Source organism: Carassius auratus, unplaced genomic scaffold, assembly GCF_003368295.1.
Source record: "Carassius auratus strain Wakin unplaced genomic scaffold, ASM336829v1 scaf_tig00044030, whole genome shotgun sequence".
Classification (NCBI taxonomy): Eukaryota; Metazoa; Chordata; class Actinopteri; order Cypriniformes; family Cyprinidae; genus Carassius; species Carassius auratus.
The window spans coordinates 22,103-39,169 of record NW_020526806.1 but is presented as its reverse complement, the minus strand read 5'-3'; the positions used below and the strand labels follow the sequence as shown (position 1 = coordinate 39,169).

The following is a 17,067-nucleotide window of genomic DNA, read 5'->3' as shown; positions in this document are numbered from 1 at the left end:
AGATTTTCTTTGCTCTTTCGATATAAAAGAGTTTGACGTAGTGTAAACACAGTACAATAAATACACACACAAAAAAAAAAAAAAATTCCAGCCCGCCCAAGATCATTAACTGAAACTAAGCTGCAAAAATGGGTCATCCAGAAGTCGCCAAGGTTATGACTTGCAGGCTTTGTGTTTAGGACCTCAGAAGTCTGTCAGGCAGAAAGCTGGGCATTTCTCAACAAGGAGCACCATGACACAAAAAGCACAATAACATATGACTGCCCATGTTTAGATCTCATAGGTGGATTCAACAATTTAGCCCACCCTGATGAACAACATTATTAAGAACTTCAGAGGGGAAAAAAAAAGCTTTCTTCTTTCTTATCAAGTGAAAAATATATAACAAATGAGGCATCTGATGACCCTTTCTGCTTGGATTTTCCCCTGACCTTTGTGTTCAGTGACCTGAAAGACTCAATTTCATCTTCATCGATTCTAATACAAGATGGAATGAACATACATATGACATAGACCAGTGGCATACAGGTCACCTCCATTGACTTCTATCTGTGACAAGAGGCTCATTACTTTTACATTGAGACCATGTAGTGTGATATAACATACAGAACTGAACTAGCAATGGTTAATGCAGAAATGGCTATGTCTTACACCTATAATGGCTTGTTTGAAGTGTGGTTCTAAAAATGGGGTGGAAAATAATAAAATAAAATCAAAACTGCTGAATCACTGAAACATGACGTCTTGGCAAATACAGTAATGTGGTTTATCATTCATTCAGCATTTATAGGTATAGATCCATATACTTCTCTGATGCGACACTGTCTCTCACTATTTCCGATACGAGCTGCAGACTGACAGAACAATGAAGATCTGTCTCTCAGAGCGGCACATGCGCACAGGAAACAACAATCGAAGGTTCAAAACACAAACAATCTGCATCAGAAATGTGCCTGCACGAGACATGACGACAATGGCATATGTTTAGATCTGAAAAACTGTGCATATTAGAAAGACAGAAAGAGACAAGAGACTCTCTGTTTGTCTGTCTGTCTATCTATCACTACATTACATACAAGTATTGTACTAAAAGTAAGTATTGTAAGTCGGTACTAAAAAAATGAAAATGTAATGTCATTTCTTTAAGTACCGGTGTTACGACTACCCGGTCAACCCGATTCTTGACGAATACAGCGCTATGATTTCCGCGAAGCACATACGGAATCTCAAAATCCAGTCATGAAAATGAAACTTTCATTTTAATATGGACAGTCACTGAATTTGTCAAAGCATAAATGAATCAAATCTCCACATGGACCAGTATCTGTAAATGTTAAGCCGCAAAAGTTGGTTGAAATATGGATCCTGCATGTTCTGCGCATCTCTGTGTAAATGAATGAATGAACGTATGGCAGAGACGTGCGGGTTTGTTTACTACATAGACTGAAGCACCTGACGCTTGCAGTAATTTCAGCATCTGCCGTCTCAATGCGGACATAAACAACATCACCAGAACTGTTCTGAGTCACTTCACAAGCATTTGAAAACATTGGACAACAGTCCAATTTGTGCTGTATTATCATCAGCAGGCAAATCATACATTTGGGAGGTGGTTCAGATAGCAGCATGCTCGCCATGCAACGCTAACATTTCATGTCCCCTTTCCGGTCCTGTACCGCCCTGCCACCACCCAGACGCCCGACGAGAACCGCACAAATTAAACCACGTTCACCTTATCCTTTATCATCCTTTCACCCAAACTACCTGTCCGGTATTTTTAATATTAGATTATGACCTTGTCTTTCATTACCAAGTTAAGTATTCTTTTTTTTTCTTGACTCGAACACTCTTTCTTTTCCTTTGAGAGGTCTTTGTGCTTTAAAGGAAAGAGTGCTTGTATGCCACTGTGTGAGGTTTCCAAGTCACATGGTCACTGCAGGTCAAAGGTCAGATGGCATGTTTAAATAATGACAGCTGAGGACGGCGGTGTGGGACAGTGTTGCTTATACTGCTCCACTGCCTGATACCCGCAGTAACTTGCTAACCAATATGCTCACATTTTACCACAGAGGAAAGGGTCAAGGTTGTGTAAACCCATGAAATTGAGACTGAATTTAAAATTTCATTGAAATAAACTATGATAAATGTTGCAGTCCAAATTACGTACTAAAAGTCAGACAACACTACTATTATTGCTCATACTTATTAAAAAAAAAAACATAGAAACATACTTGTTTAAGGTTAGCATGTATAACCTGACCTCACCACTTGTCCTATAAAAACACCCCCGTTGAGGAGAGTTGTGAATTTATAATTCTAAGCGTTTAAATTGGATAAAATACAAGTCCCCAGAGCACCCTATTTTATGATTTTCGGGCAAAAATCATTCATTTTCTTCAGAAGAACATAAAATCTAGTGTTACTCTGTTTTAGACACAACCCTTCTTGCTTGGCATCAATTAAAGAATAAATCAGCTTTCATTCAGAATGAAACTGACTCTTTGATACTGAACTTGAGGTTTTTTCTCCTAAATGCTGTTGTAGACTATTAGGATTGCTCATGGCAAGCTCTTGTGAGATCAGGAAAGATTAGGCGTAAAAGAGCACACATGTTCATCTCTGCACCGCACAGAGAACCGACACACACAGACGGGGAATGTAATAACTGATGGGTTTATACTGGCTTAGCTACCTGTGACACACGAGACACACACACACACACATACACACAGCATTCTTATGTTCATTCAATTTGACATTATAATTAATCAGTTCTAGAATTCCTCATTCTTATCACTCCATGGATTCCTTGGGAACTGAACCCATGAACTTGGCTCTGCCTGATCTGCATGAACAGTATAGGAGCTGTGTTGTTAACACTGATCCAACAAAACCAGACAACTGCATGATGGTCAGATGGATTCTTCATGTCTCATGATAATTCACACTACCCTAACAAACCAAGTTAGGGCAATGTGAACTAGTTTAACTGACAGTTCTTTGGCAGAATAAGTCATAATGTTGACCAGTGTTGACACCGACTGGTAAAAGTCTGGCTGAACATGCTATATAATTGAACAAGATGCTACAGGACATCAGACTTCAACAACCAGAGCTGAGATTACAAATCTGAAGACACTGAAGGAATTGAAATGATGAGTAAACAGATGAAAGAGAGAATGTGCATGTCACATTCCACACTCCAGCATGCCAAATCACAACTCTGGATGGGAGAGGAAGAAGAAGAGGAAGAGGGAAACAGAAAGTGACAAAGAGGAGGGTGGCAGGGCGAGGGGGTGTCACACATTCAGATCCCACCTCAGTGTAAATAGATTTATTTTCCATTTCCAGCCATTGCACTTGTCATGCTGACAGCAAGAGGGAAATCTGTGTCATGATGGGAAAGTAAGGGACATTTCTTTATTTCTTCCCTTTCAATTTCAATTCCTTCTCTATATTTCTAGATCTCTACCAGGCCCAAGAACCCTCCAGTTTCAGGTGAGAAACTCTATGGGTAAAGTTTGAATTTTAGTACAATATTGTTATCTTCAAGTGAGACACTGTACATAAATCAACTTAAAACACCTTTTAAAAGAAAAATGTCAGAGTGACAGACAGACGAATGGGCAGACATACTTACAAATATCTCACAGTCTAGATGGTAATCTGGCTGTACTGTGTGTCCAGACTAAATGTGACTCAGATATTTGGGCATTCAATTTTTTTATTCTTCTATGGAAAGACAGATAGACAGACGGATGGATGTATGGATGGATGAATGGATGGATGGGGCTAATAAACACAGGCTGTGAAAAGCTAAAAATTGAACATGAATTGCAAAAACCCAGGGGGTAATTAAATTCTAACTCTATCAGTGAGAAATACAGCGATGTCACATCATACATCAGTATCACACCCCTGTTCACACCTTTGACACATATTCCTGTCAATCAGCAGTCACCACGGGACATCCTGTTTGTGAATAGCGCCTGTCTTTGGGGCTTAATGAGCTTTTACGCATTTTAAGAGACAAAACGTTAGCTAAATATTCCCTGTCTGTCATCTCATCTCTTTATCATCCTCCTCACGTCTCTGCTCACCACCAGAGTGTAAAAGATGAAATTGTGTTCTTAACATGCATGGGACATTTCTATGAGAAGACTGAAATGAATTTAAAACAAGGATGTAAACCAGGGCCGTTTCTCTCCAGTGCGGAGGAAATGGCTGACCCTGCTAAAAGTTCGACTGTCCCTCTGTCTGAAACCAGCCTGAACACAGAAATCATAACAGGGTCAGATAAGCCCAGATAATTACTAGCGCGACGAATCCACGCCACCAAAAATATCACAGTGCTCTGAATAGAGAGTCTTTAAGGAGACAGGAGAAAATAGTATTTCATATTAATATTAAAGATGCGCAGCACAGGAGGGCTAATGATGCCCTGGATGCTTATTAATGATACATAATAGAGAATTCCTGAAGTCTGAGCGCTCCATTTGGGAGGCAGGCTATTGGAAGTCCAGTCACTTGGCTGCGTTCAATCACATACAGAATTTAAATGCAGCTTTTCCAGGAAATGATCATGTCTTGTCAGGGAGACAATGCACTGTTTCTTTCTGGAGGCATTTTGGGGAATAAAAGACAAGGTGGACAAGAATGAGAAAATAAAACCAAAGCTTGAGGAAATGAGGGGCAATTACAAATGGTCGATACCTGCCATTTTAATTTTCTCAAGCAACACTGAAGTCTTACCAGTGAGCTGGTGTAGGTGGGGTCAGAGGTGTCTTCCTGCAGATAACGGGACAGGCCGAAGTCCGACACCTTGCAGACGAGGTTGCTGTTGACCAGGATGTTGCGGGCAGCCAGGTCTCGGTGGACGTAATTCATCTCCGACAGGTACTTCATGCCTGCAGCAATTCCCCTTAACATCCCCACCAGCTGGATCACTGTGAACTGCCCATCATTTTGCTGTCACAAAAAAAAAAAAAAAAAAAAAAAAAAACACAGATATCACATGATGTTCAGCAACACATCAAAGCTCAACCTCAACCAAAAGAGCTCCTTGTGTTTAGTGATAAATAACTTTTGGTTGTGCAGTATGTGGTTAATGAAAAATATAACCATCTATTTCGAAAAGCTTAACATGATTTGTCAAAGCGGGACTCGCTTCAGAATACACGACACTGCTTCTGGAACAATATTCCTATGACTCAAATCAGATTTTAGGGTTAAAGTTGTGCGCCATTCACAACTAAATTGTGAGTGCTTTTAAAATTCCAAATTCAAATTTAAATGTTTCAAAACAATTATAGATGTGATATATAGAGAAAAGAACAGAGAGAACGATAAAATGATGGATTGTCATTCAAGTTCCTGTGGGGTGTATGAAACATATGAACCACATGATCCACACCCCCTATTCTTAAGGGGTTTTCTTGGATGAACATCAAAGAACCACGCTTGAGTTCACACCAACATTCACACCAGCCTAATGAATCAAAAGCTGACTTCCCACAGACTCACATCCACATCAGAAGCTCTAGTGTGAAATGGCCCAGAGTCTGGAGGTCCTTCTAAAACTGTGGCTGGATCTCCACTGTACACTTGCTCCAGTTGCAGTAGACTGTCTTTGCAATTAGCGTGAAATCAAACATCAGTGAGCTATAATCTTTTAGAAAACAAGTTAATTAATAAAATAATTTCATACACAGACAGACCCTTCAAAAATCTGAGATAAACAGCAGCACCAATTAAATAAATATCTTGTGGATAAAAAGAGACATTGATTTTCCTTTTTGTGCACCATTTGTGTTTAACACTCTTCACCAGTAGCTGACTAAAAACTGCACACAGTGGGAGACCTTTCAGTTCCTTCGAAACCTCTGTACACAGCCGCCATTTTGCACAAGTGAAAGATTTGAACTGAATGCACGATAACAAACAGGGGGGGGGGGGGGATCGATGGCGACGCTACTCAGATGTGGTGGATTTCTAAACCAACTTCAAAGAGACCCTTTATTGTGGCACCAGATCAAAGCCAGGAAGAACCAATCCATGAGATTGAAAAAAAAAAAAAAAAAAAAAAAAAAAAAACATTGATTAAGCAGTGTATTTCTCCACACCAGAGTGAAAGTATGAAACAGACAGTGAGAGAAGAGACACAGAGGGTGCTTGTTTTGGATGTTGCACTTACCCTAAGGAAAGAGTCAAGTGCCCCGTTCTCCATAAACTCTGTGACGATCATGACAGGTCGGCTCTTGGTGACCACACCCTCCAGGCGGATGATGTTGGGGTGGTCAAACTGCCCCATGATTGATGCCTCGGACAGGAAGTCGCGCCTCTGCTTCTCAGAATAGCCTGCTTTCAGTGTTTTGATAGCAACGTAGATCTCTCGTTTTCCAGGCAGTTTCAGTCTACCTTTATACACCTCCCCGAACTCACCTGGGGCACACAAAGAGGAGGAACGTGTGAAACACCATTAAACCCATCGAAAAACAATGAAGCTTCTACTGCTGAACATCAGCTACAGTACAGAGGGAATCTCTGAATCTCTCCAGTGCTATGTCATGTCTTGTTAATGAGTGAAGCTATTAGGGTTCCTGAAACGGTTTGGAAATTAAATGGGGGGATAGAATGGCAGTGGTGAAAGATCCAAGCTCAGAACCAAAAGATAGTAGATTCAAACTTCACAATTTGATAGACACAAATGTCTATGATCTGCCTAGAGGTGTAGAAGGAACAGTGAATCAAAAAAATTGACGCAAATTGGATTGAATTTTTTCTCACCATCTTTGAAGAAGACCATATCAACTGCAAACAATGGTTTCAGTGATTCAGTGTTTTCTGAAGTAGTGTGAACTAGTGCAAGCATACTCAGATGTTTTGGATTCTATGGATTCTAATAGGTAATAATAATAATTATTATTATTGGCCAATACAAGTGTAATCTGATATCTTCTAAAGCAAACAGAAACTACTAAAGCCCTAAAAGTCCCAGAGTTTGATTATCAGCATCAAAGCTTAGAATTTGTGTAGTAGAGCTCACGTGTGGATCTTTTCCAGTTTATTCAGTATTTAGACTAAGTTATTTATAGGCAGACTTCTATAAAACTATTCTGGCAAACACAAAGGCAACTTCCTAAGCACAGTTCAACCAGTGGTGTCATCTTAGGTCTGGACTACTGTTAACCCTAGAGTACAAAACATAAACTAATACTTATTAAAACAGTTCAGATACTGTAGCTTAACAGTTAAGGATCTGGGCTGTTTACACGAAACTGCAGATCAAGTAAAGAGGATATAATTCAGGAACGAGTCATTCTGACCTTCAGTATGTCATCAAACCCCAGGCTGCATAACGCATGCTTACTATACTTACTATAACTTCACTAGAAGCAACTTTAGAGCAAAACCAAACTTGATTATATCTGTATGGCCCCAGAAGTCTTCTAAAATCAATACAGCTCAAGATAAAATAAGCAAAAATAGTAAAGGATAGAATAAAGAGAAACTTTGTCAACTTTGACTGGAGTTTTAGTGCTAAAAGGTTGAGAGTATTTATTATGATCTGTGTGAAATCCATATGTGGTGCATCAGTGGATTAACTTGAGCTGTCTGACGCAGAGCAGACTGAGTCATACCGCGTCTCCACCGCGGCTCGCCAAGAAGACGAGGAGAAGGGCACAGACCCTCAGGGAGCTGTGTCGTGAGTCCTACTTGAGTTTGTGAGCAAATGTAGAGAGTTACTGTAGATGTGCTTCAAAACTGTCTCAGAGAAATGGCTGTGTAATGTTTGTGACTTTTTACGGTCTTTTTAGAACTGCTGTTTATTTTCAAGCTTTTGCCCATAAAGTTTTAAACCTGTTACACATGCATTAACAAAAATCAGCAATAAACAAGCAACACACCTGCCCCAATAACTTCTTCAATCTTGACAGTGGAGACATCTATTTCCTTGGCGAATTCCCTGACGGCTTCATTGGGATCTTCATAGGTGAAAGGGTCGATGTAGATTTTCATCCCCGGAGAGCCTGGCAGGGTCGGGCAGCCCATGGGTGTGTGGCAGTTGGACAGATCTGGCCTCAAAGTGAGTTCTGGAACACAACCAAATTCCACAAATCGCTAAAATGCTCTGAAATAGCTTTTGCATGGTGTTAACAGTTTTCATTTTAATGCAGCTGTAAAAGCATTATGGCAAATCTATTTTATGACCTAACCGAAAGCAGGTCAAGTCTAAGTGTGTTATTATAAACCATTTCTGTTTTAATGCATTTATTGAAGCAGTAAATAAACAAATCTAATATGAGTGGTAAAAAAAATAGGCAAATCTAAAACAATGTTTTTTTTTTTTTTACTGAAATATAAAAATGATTACTGCATCCAACGCCTGATGCTGATGACATCAGTAGTTTCTCATAAAAGCACTGAAATAAATAGGGTAGTGAACTGATTTAAATACTAAGTCCAAATGATTTTCATGACATTCAACATTCAGTTAATGGTTCTGAGTTCTTAAATATAGTATTAAATCAGTGATGAATGTAAGTGAAGCACTAAAAGTAGTCCACAAAATAATAAGGACTATTTTATGATTCATTGATTCCACTTGCAAATTTCAGTACACTTTAAATTTAATTATAATGAAAAAGATAATCCAAAATCTCCTATTGTTTTTGATGGAAAAATGAAAGTCTTAATATTAAGATCAGAATGACATAATGACAGAATAATCAACAACACTGTTTTCTATACATGCACTTAATAAAACACTTAAAACAATACTTATACTGTATTATACTGTAAGCATTATTGTTTGTATTTTATGTATGTTCTATTGTTGTGCAATTGTTAAGTGGAAATGAAATCAGAGACTTTAATCTACAAAGTCTAGAAATAAAACTAACTTCTATTGCTAGCCTTTACAGTATTTATTTTCTAACTTTTTTCCCCCTTTAAATTCATTGTTGGTGACTATGTCATCATTAAACATCAGTGGCAACACAAGACAGTTGCAGTGAAACTCTCTCTCTCTCTCTCTCTCTCTCTCTCTCTCTCTCTGCTTCTCCAGTAGAGCCGAATCAAATCTTCTGCCTTTATCCCCCACAGGACCTCATAAACAGATAACGCAGACACGCTATCAAACTGCTCCTCATGGCAGAAGATGAAACTTCATGCGTAAACATCAGTATGTGTGTGTGTGAGGAAGAAAGGATGCAGAAAGTAATCTCAGAGAATCAGAAAGAACCAGCAACCCACACAAATAAACCAAACATTAAATGAGCAGTAAAAGGAGGTGTTCATTTCGGCTGCCCAATAAGAAAGACACCCAAAAGTAGATGTGGAAGCTGATGCAATCACACTGAAAGACACTAACGTCTGCTTCAGAAGAGGTGAGTGCTGACTCGGACGCAGGAGGGTGGAGAGATCAGGGTATGTCACCCAGCGTGACAGGAAGGCCAAGAGACATTCAAGTCTTCTGCCACTATAATAATAACCCATCCGGCATTCACTTTACCGAATCCAGACAACAGTGTGAAATGGATCCAAATTCACCTGATTTACTGCCCTTATAAATCCAAAAAATAGATATTATGCATGAATTGACGATGCATATTATTATAAAGAATTTTTTGTTTTGTTTTGCATGATCTTTCATCAATATATAGTAACTTCTGAAATGACTGCTGAAATTAATATTCAGCTTTTCTTTTGTTGCAATGTGAGCTGGAAAACCATTATACTAATAAGTAAATTGACCATCAAATCTCAATAGATACTGTAAAATCAAGCCACATCCAACATTATTTTTGACCTAATATTAACTCGAAAATGTCTCATTATTATTGTCTCAAGTTAACTTTAATTAAGCCCTATCTAGAGAAATCAAATACCCCTTATTTATTTTATTTATTCATTTATTTTAATAAACAAGCTCGATCCACTATTAAAACATGGGTAACATTAAATGATAATTAAAATGATTTATATTTATTTATTCATTTAGAATATTTATAGTATATCCATCCATCCATCCAACCAACCAATAAAATAACTAGATTTATTTTTTTCATTTTTAAATGAATTAATATAATATATTATATTTATAGCATATATCTGTTGAGCTTGATCCACTAACAAAAAATACATAAATAAATAATCACTTTAAAATACACAATATTTATTGATATCATTTACACTGCAAAGAAAAAAGAAAAAAGGCTCATTCTGAAATCTTTGAACTTCTGACATCAGAAAAGCAAAAACATTCACATATTCAATCACATTTGAATGTCAACAATGCCTAATAAGTGACCAGAAAACAGAGGAAGAAACATAAAATATGTTACTATAACTTAAACCATCACAATTAACAAGTGTTTGTAAAATGTTGTGATGTTCTTCAGTGTGTAGCATCTACAGCTCTGCAGATCCTTCAGAAGGATGCTGGCATTATAAAAGAAGGGTTGAAGTTTATTTTTAACAAGGCCCCTAGCCATTTCAAAGCTTTACTAACATTTTAAGTGGACATCAGGGGAAAAATGATAAAAGGAATCTATATGATATGAACCCTTTAACGTGAAAAAAGTCATGCCTGTCTGCTGAATTATTAACTTCAAACACATGTGCACTAACCTACAGAGTGCATTAATTTAGAAATGCAGCTTTCCTCGTCAATATCCCAAATGCCAAACAGTTTATCTCCCCTTGTCCTCTGGAGTAATGCAATGTAACAGCCCACTCATTTCTTATGGCTGAGAAAGGGAAATAAAAAAAATATATGTTAATATTTCATAGCCACTTGATCCGTGCGTGCCTGGAACACCAACTGCTCTGCCACTCCACTGAACCCCAGTCCCGCAGGAGAAAGAGAACTCCGATAGAGCCCAGAATGCATCACTTCCACCTAGGGCAGCAGGACACTAAGTGCAGGAGTCAAAAACCCTGTGATACAGAGCCAAGCCCCTGAGGAAAAACACTTGGTCTGGTCTTGGGCTCAAGTAGACCATTGTTTCTGATTATCTATTAATAGACAACATCCCACCATGTCTCAGAAATCTACAGAACTTAAAATAAAATTACTTTTCCATCCATCCATCCTTACAGTTATTAATATTTATTGAATAATTTAGAATATGTATATCCTATCGATCTACTGCATCTATTACAAACATTTAAATTTTTTTATAGTTCTCTTTTTTTTTTTTTTTTTTTTGAGATGATGTGTTAAGCACTTTATATTATACTGAGCAGCTATTTAAATAAATAGTTTCAATAGAATCATCACTGAATTAATATGCTATATAAACTCCAGGTCATTAGTTTATGGTAGTCTTTCCCATCCACGATCTCCTCTTATTTTGAATCTCATTAATCTTTCTTTGTGAACGTGTGACCCCTGGCCCTTCGCATTGTTTCTGAGCTTTGAAAGAACAGCCGTCTCTGATGCACCCTGATACATAAAAGAATCTGTCTCAGGTTAAGAAGCGTTGAGAATATCAGCCCATTTGTGCTCTAATGCGCAGTCTCTGACACTGTGTAAGCATATTTAGATCAGATTAGTTGCATCTCACTGATCTCTTAGGTGAGAGACCCCCACCCCCCCCACGCGACATTAAAAAGCCATGCCTTATGAAGCGTACTCCATTATGACCTGTCACATTACGGCTGCCTCACTACTGCAAGGTTCTATTACGCTTTAAATCAATATTTTACACAAAACCATATTTCCATTTTATGTCCAGCATTCATTTTTCTCCATTCACAGTGATTTAAGTCTTTCAGCTCCTTAGGGTGCTCATTAGAGAGAGAGAGATAGGTGGGAGTTTCATTTCTAACCAGGTTCCAGCTTACTGACTAGCACACAGCACTGGTTGTGACTCAGCAGAATAAGCGTACACAAATAGCTGTGATACAACGGACAAAAAGGGGAATCTGAGCAAAACATTGGGGCTTATCTAATTCTTTTATGTCCTGCTGGAATAAGTTTGGAAGTCCTGATGAAGTTAACTTCTTTATGCAGACACCAACTCCACGCTTCCTTTAAAAAAGTTTTAAGAATGCTAATGTTGGGAAACCCAAGGATGTCTGTGACATTTTCACCAATTATATTCATAGTGGAGTGCCCTTCGCTTTGTTTTAGCTCATATGCATTGACATTCAAGACTGAATAAATTCAGATACAGTAATTATCCAAATATTTCTCCCGACAACAAGATCATGTTCTCACAGTCTCTGTTCTCTTTTCTTCTTTCTAAATTGTCTGTCTGATGTGCGAGTCTGGCTGTCACACAATTTGTTTACTTTTTCGTCTGCACTTATGTTAATTAAATTTAGCTTCGCAGATCGCCCACTGAATCCTCAGTGGTTGCTTACAAGGAGACAGAGAGAGAGAGAGAGAGAGAGAGAGAGTTCTCACTTCCTAATGAGCCTGAAGCTTCACACAGGGCTATGGGATGCATACGTTTGAGTGTCAGCTTCTAAAAAGTGCATAGGCCTCGAGCGATCTTTCATTCTTTTCCTCCGTTACACCGCATCCCGCAGCGTTTATTGTAACCTCACATCTCTCCCCTTGTTTTCCTATCTGTTTGCACTCTCTCATATTTAAAAACCCATTTCTGGACGGGTTTGCCCCAGAGGAAGAGGCAGAGACGAGCGTAAAACAGCATCAATGTTCTCAATGGTAAAAGGGGTTTGCTAACCTCTTCCGGTGCTGTAGTGCTGGAGTTTGTCACTGTACACGGCCTCCTTATTGTAAGCTCGTTTCCTTTAGGGAAAGAGGGGAGAGGAAAAAAACAAAGTATTATAGTTATTAAATGAATCTGGAATTGCTCGGTTGGCTGAAATATAATGGAGCAGAGTTCGAATTATTGTATGTATTGTGCGTTTCAGGAAAGTCTGGTCCAAATTGCAGCTTATTCGTGCTACACAATTAGAAAGAGATTGTATGATTGACATGTTCAGTCACAGTTTGTTTTGTTTTGTGTGTGTCTGTGTGTGTGTGTGTGTGTATGTGTGTGTTGGGTATTCAATAGTTGATACCACAATAGTAGAAAAAGACGTTCAAAGGCTTTATGATCTAAATTTCTGTCTGACCAAAAGTAAAGTCTGGAGACAATACTTTTTGTCTGGTTTGTTTGGATATAGTTGTCTGGCGGTTTGTAAAGGGTTTTTTGAGATCCAATTCCTTTTATTTTTGGATTAAAAGCTTGAATTGCTTACTGTTTGCAGGAGTTGCATCACCTCACACATTATTAATGTTACTCTACAGCAAAGAACCAACTCAGATAAAGACCAATTTATCAGCATGAGCTTGTGCTTTGAGGAGAGTTAGTGGCTATCACTGGAAATAAAAAAATAAAGAATAAATAAAAACATGCTGATATGTTGTATGGAATTAAGTATGAAATGTTTACAATGCAAATTTTGTATTTATTATTATATATTTTTTTTTTTTTACAATTAAATTAAATATGATTATAATCAATATATAACAAAATATTGAAAATGTTATTTAAGTACTTAAATGTTTCATATTAAAAATACAAACACTACTGTTCAAAAGTTTTTATATTATTATTATTTTTTTATGCTTTTATTCAACCAGGAGCAAAAGTGGCAGTAAAGACATTTATAATGGTAACAAAAGACTTCAATTTAAAATAAATGTTCTTTAAAAAAAAAAAATCATTGCAAATTATTATTATTTTTTTTTATTTTTTTTATAAAAATATTGAGCCACCCACAATTGTTTTGAACATTGATAATAATAAGAAATGTTTCTTGGACACAAAATCAATAGAATGATTCCTATAGGATCGTGACTGAAAACTGCTGAATATTCAGCTTTACCATCCTAAACCTAAACATTTTCAAAATATATAAAAACAGAGCACAGTTATTTTAAAATAGAATAATATTTCTCAATATTACTGTTCTACTGTCTTACAGACCTCATACTTATGAATAGGATAGTATTTATTAATTATTCATAATACACATTTTAGAATGTTTACATATCTGATTTCTGACTGTATCACTGACCAAATTATTGATACATATTTGTAGATGGCTCCATTGCAGATAAATTGAAATATAACATTTCTCATGCACTTTAAGTAAAAGGAAGAACCATGTACAGGTTCAGCTGGTTTGAACTAGTTCGAGGATTTTTGTCCTTGCGAGCACATGCAGCAGTCATCCTTCTGGCTCCATAATAGTGAACTCACCTGCTACAGACTATGGATATGGCCACCAGAGACACAATGAAGACCACTCCAGCCGCGGCTGAGCCCGCAATCAGCGGCAACTGCTCCCTCAGCTCTGATTTATACTCGTCTAGACAGAGAGAGACAGGATGCATTAGGCTACAAAAATAACTGAAATGGCCGCTGCCTATAGAGATGAAATGGGATGAAAGAACGTAAACAAAACATTTCAAGAGAAGCCATTCAGGGAAATACAAAGATGTACAGAAAAAGGGAAGAATAGAGATTTAAGAACTGTGAGGAGGTGTGAGCTTTGAATGAAATGGAAGAGAGAGATAGCAGAGTGATACAATGATACAAAAGGAAGCGCTGAATCACGGTGGTCAGGTAATACTCATGCCTAGCGCTGACAGTTGTCAACTGAGAAAGAGCGATTGAAAAAGACCGACAGAATGAAAGGAGGGAAGGAAAAACACTTAAGGTACACAGTGGAATGACAGCAACTAGTGAAGTGTGTGTGAGTGATGTGTGTGGCTCATCAGCACTGCTAATCTTGCCGTCACAGTCTAAAAACAACAAAGAAGAGGATGGAATGGTCTTTATCGATGTTCAAATAAACAAACATTAATGCTCCCAAATGCTCCCAAACAAACATTAGTGTGGTTTGAGGAAGCTACTTTGAGATCCTAGCATGTTAAGCTACAAGTTACTCATCATTTTAAGCAGCTAAATTGCAAACTAAAATACAAACTGAAAAAGCGTGACTAGCAACATAAAGCATAGAAGAATTAGAGAGAAAGTGTGTCTGAGAAAGCTAGCCGGGAGGAAGAAACTAGAGGCAACATGAGCGAAAAAGACTGATATACATCATTACTCGACTGACAAACTAAAGAAAAACTAAAAAACAAAACAAATTGGTGGTTACTTATGACTTCATTGTGTTCTAGGTAAACGTATTGTATTAATAAAAAAAAAAATAAAAAAAACACATTTTTTGTTTTGTTACTCAGAAAAGATGCATTCAATTGATCAAAAGTAATGGTAAAGACATTTACATTGTTGTAATGAATTCCTATCTTTTTAACTTTTTATTCATCAAAGAATCTTGAAAAAGGGTTCACAGTTTCCACAAAAATATCAGGCAACACAACCGTTTTCAATTCAATGTTTCTTGAATGTTTCATTCTACCACTACATTTTACAATATATTAAAATAGTTATTTTAAATTAATAATACTTCACAGTATTATAATAATAATAATAATAATAATAATTATAATAATAATAATAATAATAATAATAATAATAATAATAATAATAATAATGAAAATAAATCTTACCAACCCCTAACTTTTGAACAGTCGCCGTCACATTTTTTATATGTTGCATGTTTATTGGATGCATTCATGGTTTTCTTGATTGTATTGTGTTTTTCTAATGTGGGTATTTAACTCATAAGAAACAGCATAAGATAATAAGCACAGAGTGTCCCAACTGGGGCCCGTTTCACAAAGGAGGTTAAGGGAAAACTCTGAGTATATTAACCCTGAAATGAGGGAAACTCTAGGTTTTCTGTTTCAGAATGGGAGGTTTGTCAAACCCAAGAAAGCAGGCTAAGTCAAGCCCGTTTCTTAAAGAGAGCTAACTTATACTCAGAGTCAGTTACCATGGTAACTTACTCTATAACCCTAACCTGGTCAGGAGCAGGTTTTCTTCAATAAACCCAGAGTTTCTTTCACGCTGGAAAAATGCTCTTCTTACGAAGTGTTTTTTTTTTTCCTTCTCATTTTTTCCCATCACATGTAACATTGTTGCCATGGTGAATCGTAATATCGGTTCTCCATTGATAATTGTTTTTTATAGTTGTGGTGCACGCGCTTAACTCAGAGCCAGTCAATTTAGGGTTGATTAAACCAACTCATTTCAGCTGTTCTGTAACCGAAAACTCAGAGTTTCCCATCTCAGGGTAAGTCAACTCAGAGATCAAGTTTAAACTCAGAGTTGGTTAAACCTCCTTAGTGAAATGGGCCCCTGGACTTCAAGTGCACATTAGTATAGAATTTAAACCAGTGGGACCAGGCACGATTCATTTTAATTCACAATTTCCACACATAATGTGCACATTTTGTGAATGAATATTTAGTAGAAGGTTACATATGTGTGGATATATGTGTGTCATAGCACACTAGATAAAAGATTTTAAAAAATCTTTTAAATCTTGACACATTCATGGTAATTTTTAGTATGCTGGCTTAATCCATATCAGCCAACAGGAAGTAGAGCAGTCTGTGTGTGTACCGGGCTTAAACACACCTCATTTAACAGAATCATTTCTTCGTCATTAAACCTGACTGTCAAAATGAGAGAGAGAGGCTGACTCCAGGGACATCATGTGTTGTGCTTCTAGAGAAGGTGTATGTGTGCATGAGGTGGACTTCTCTCCCCCGTGAATGGTGCTAATTGTCATAACGAATGTCGTGCCATGGCAGAATGCCAGTGGATGTACCCGTTAGCTGGCGCAGAGCAAACGCGGGCACTAATTACTTTAGTGAGTATGACGGCACAGTTATGTCTGCACACACACACACACAAACACACTGAGTTTTGTCTTCATCAATGTGACATAATTGTGCTCTGTCTGTATTTCCCATTTAATTTGTGTTAGTCAATACTACATTTCAACACTGCATGATGAAGAGTATGTACAGTATAAGCGTGCATGTCTGTTTGATGAGTGCATGTATAACATTAACGTATATTTCACATAGAGCAGCTGTTACTACACAGAGCCGTTGTTAACTGAGAAGATGTGCAAATAAACGCTGAAAATGAACGTGGATTTGCTCAGCTTCTCAGTTAACAA

The 17,067-nt window shown here is 37.5% G+C and overlaps 1 protein-coding gene across 1 annotated transcript in view; it reads right to left on the bottom strand.

The window, feature by feature from the left end:
- Positions 1-17,067, bottom strand: part of LOC113086806 (ephrin type-B receptor 1-like) — a gene marked incomplete at its 5' end in the record, with an annotated part of 40,856 nt that overhangs the window by 9,570 nt on the left and 14,219 nt on the right. Inside the window, 5 exons of the mRNA XM_026255502.1 lie at positions 4,753-4,968; positions 6,194-6,441; positions 7,908-8,093; positions 12,699-12,763; positions 14,226-14,334. Of these exons, the coding sequence (XP_026111287.1) occupies positions 4,753-4,968; positions 6,194-6,441; positions 7,908-8,093; positions 12,699-12,763; positions 14,226-14,334 (824 nt within the window). The remainder of the gene's footprint in view (positions 1-4,752; positions 4,969-6,193; positions 6,442-7,907; positions 8,094-12,698; positions 12,764-14,225; positions 14,335-17,067) is intronic.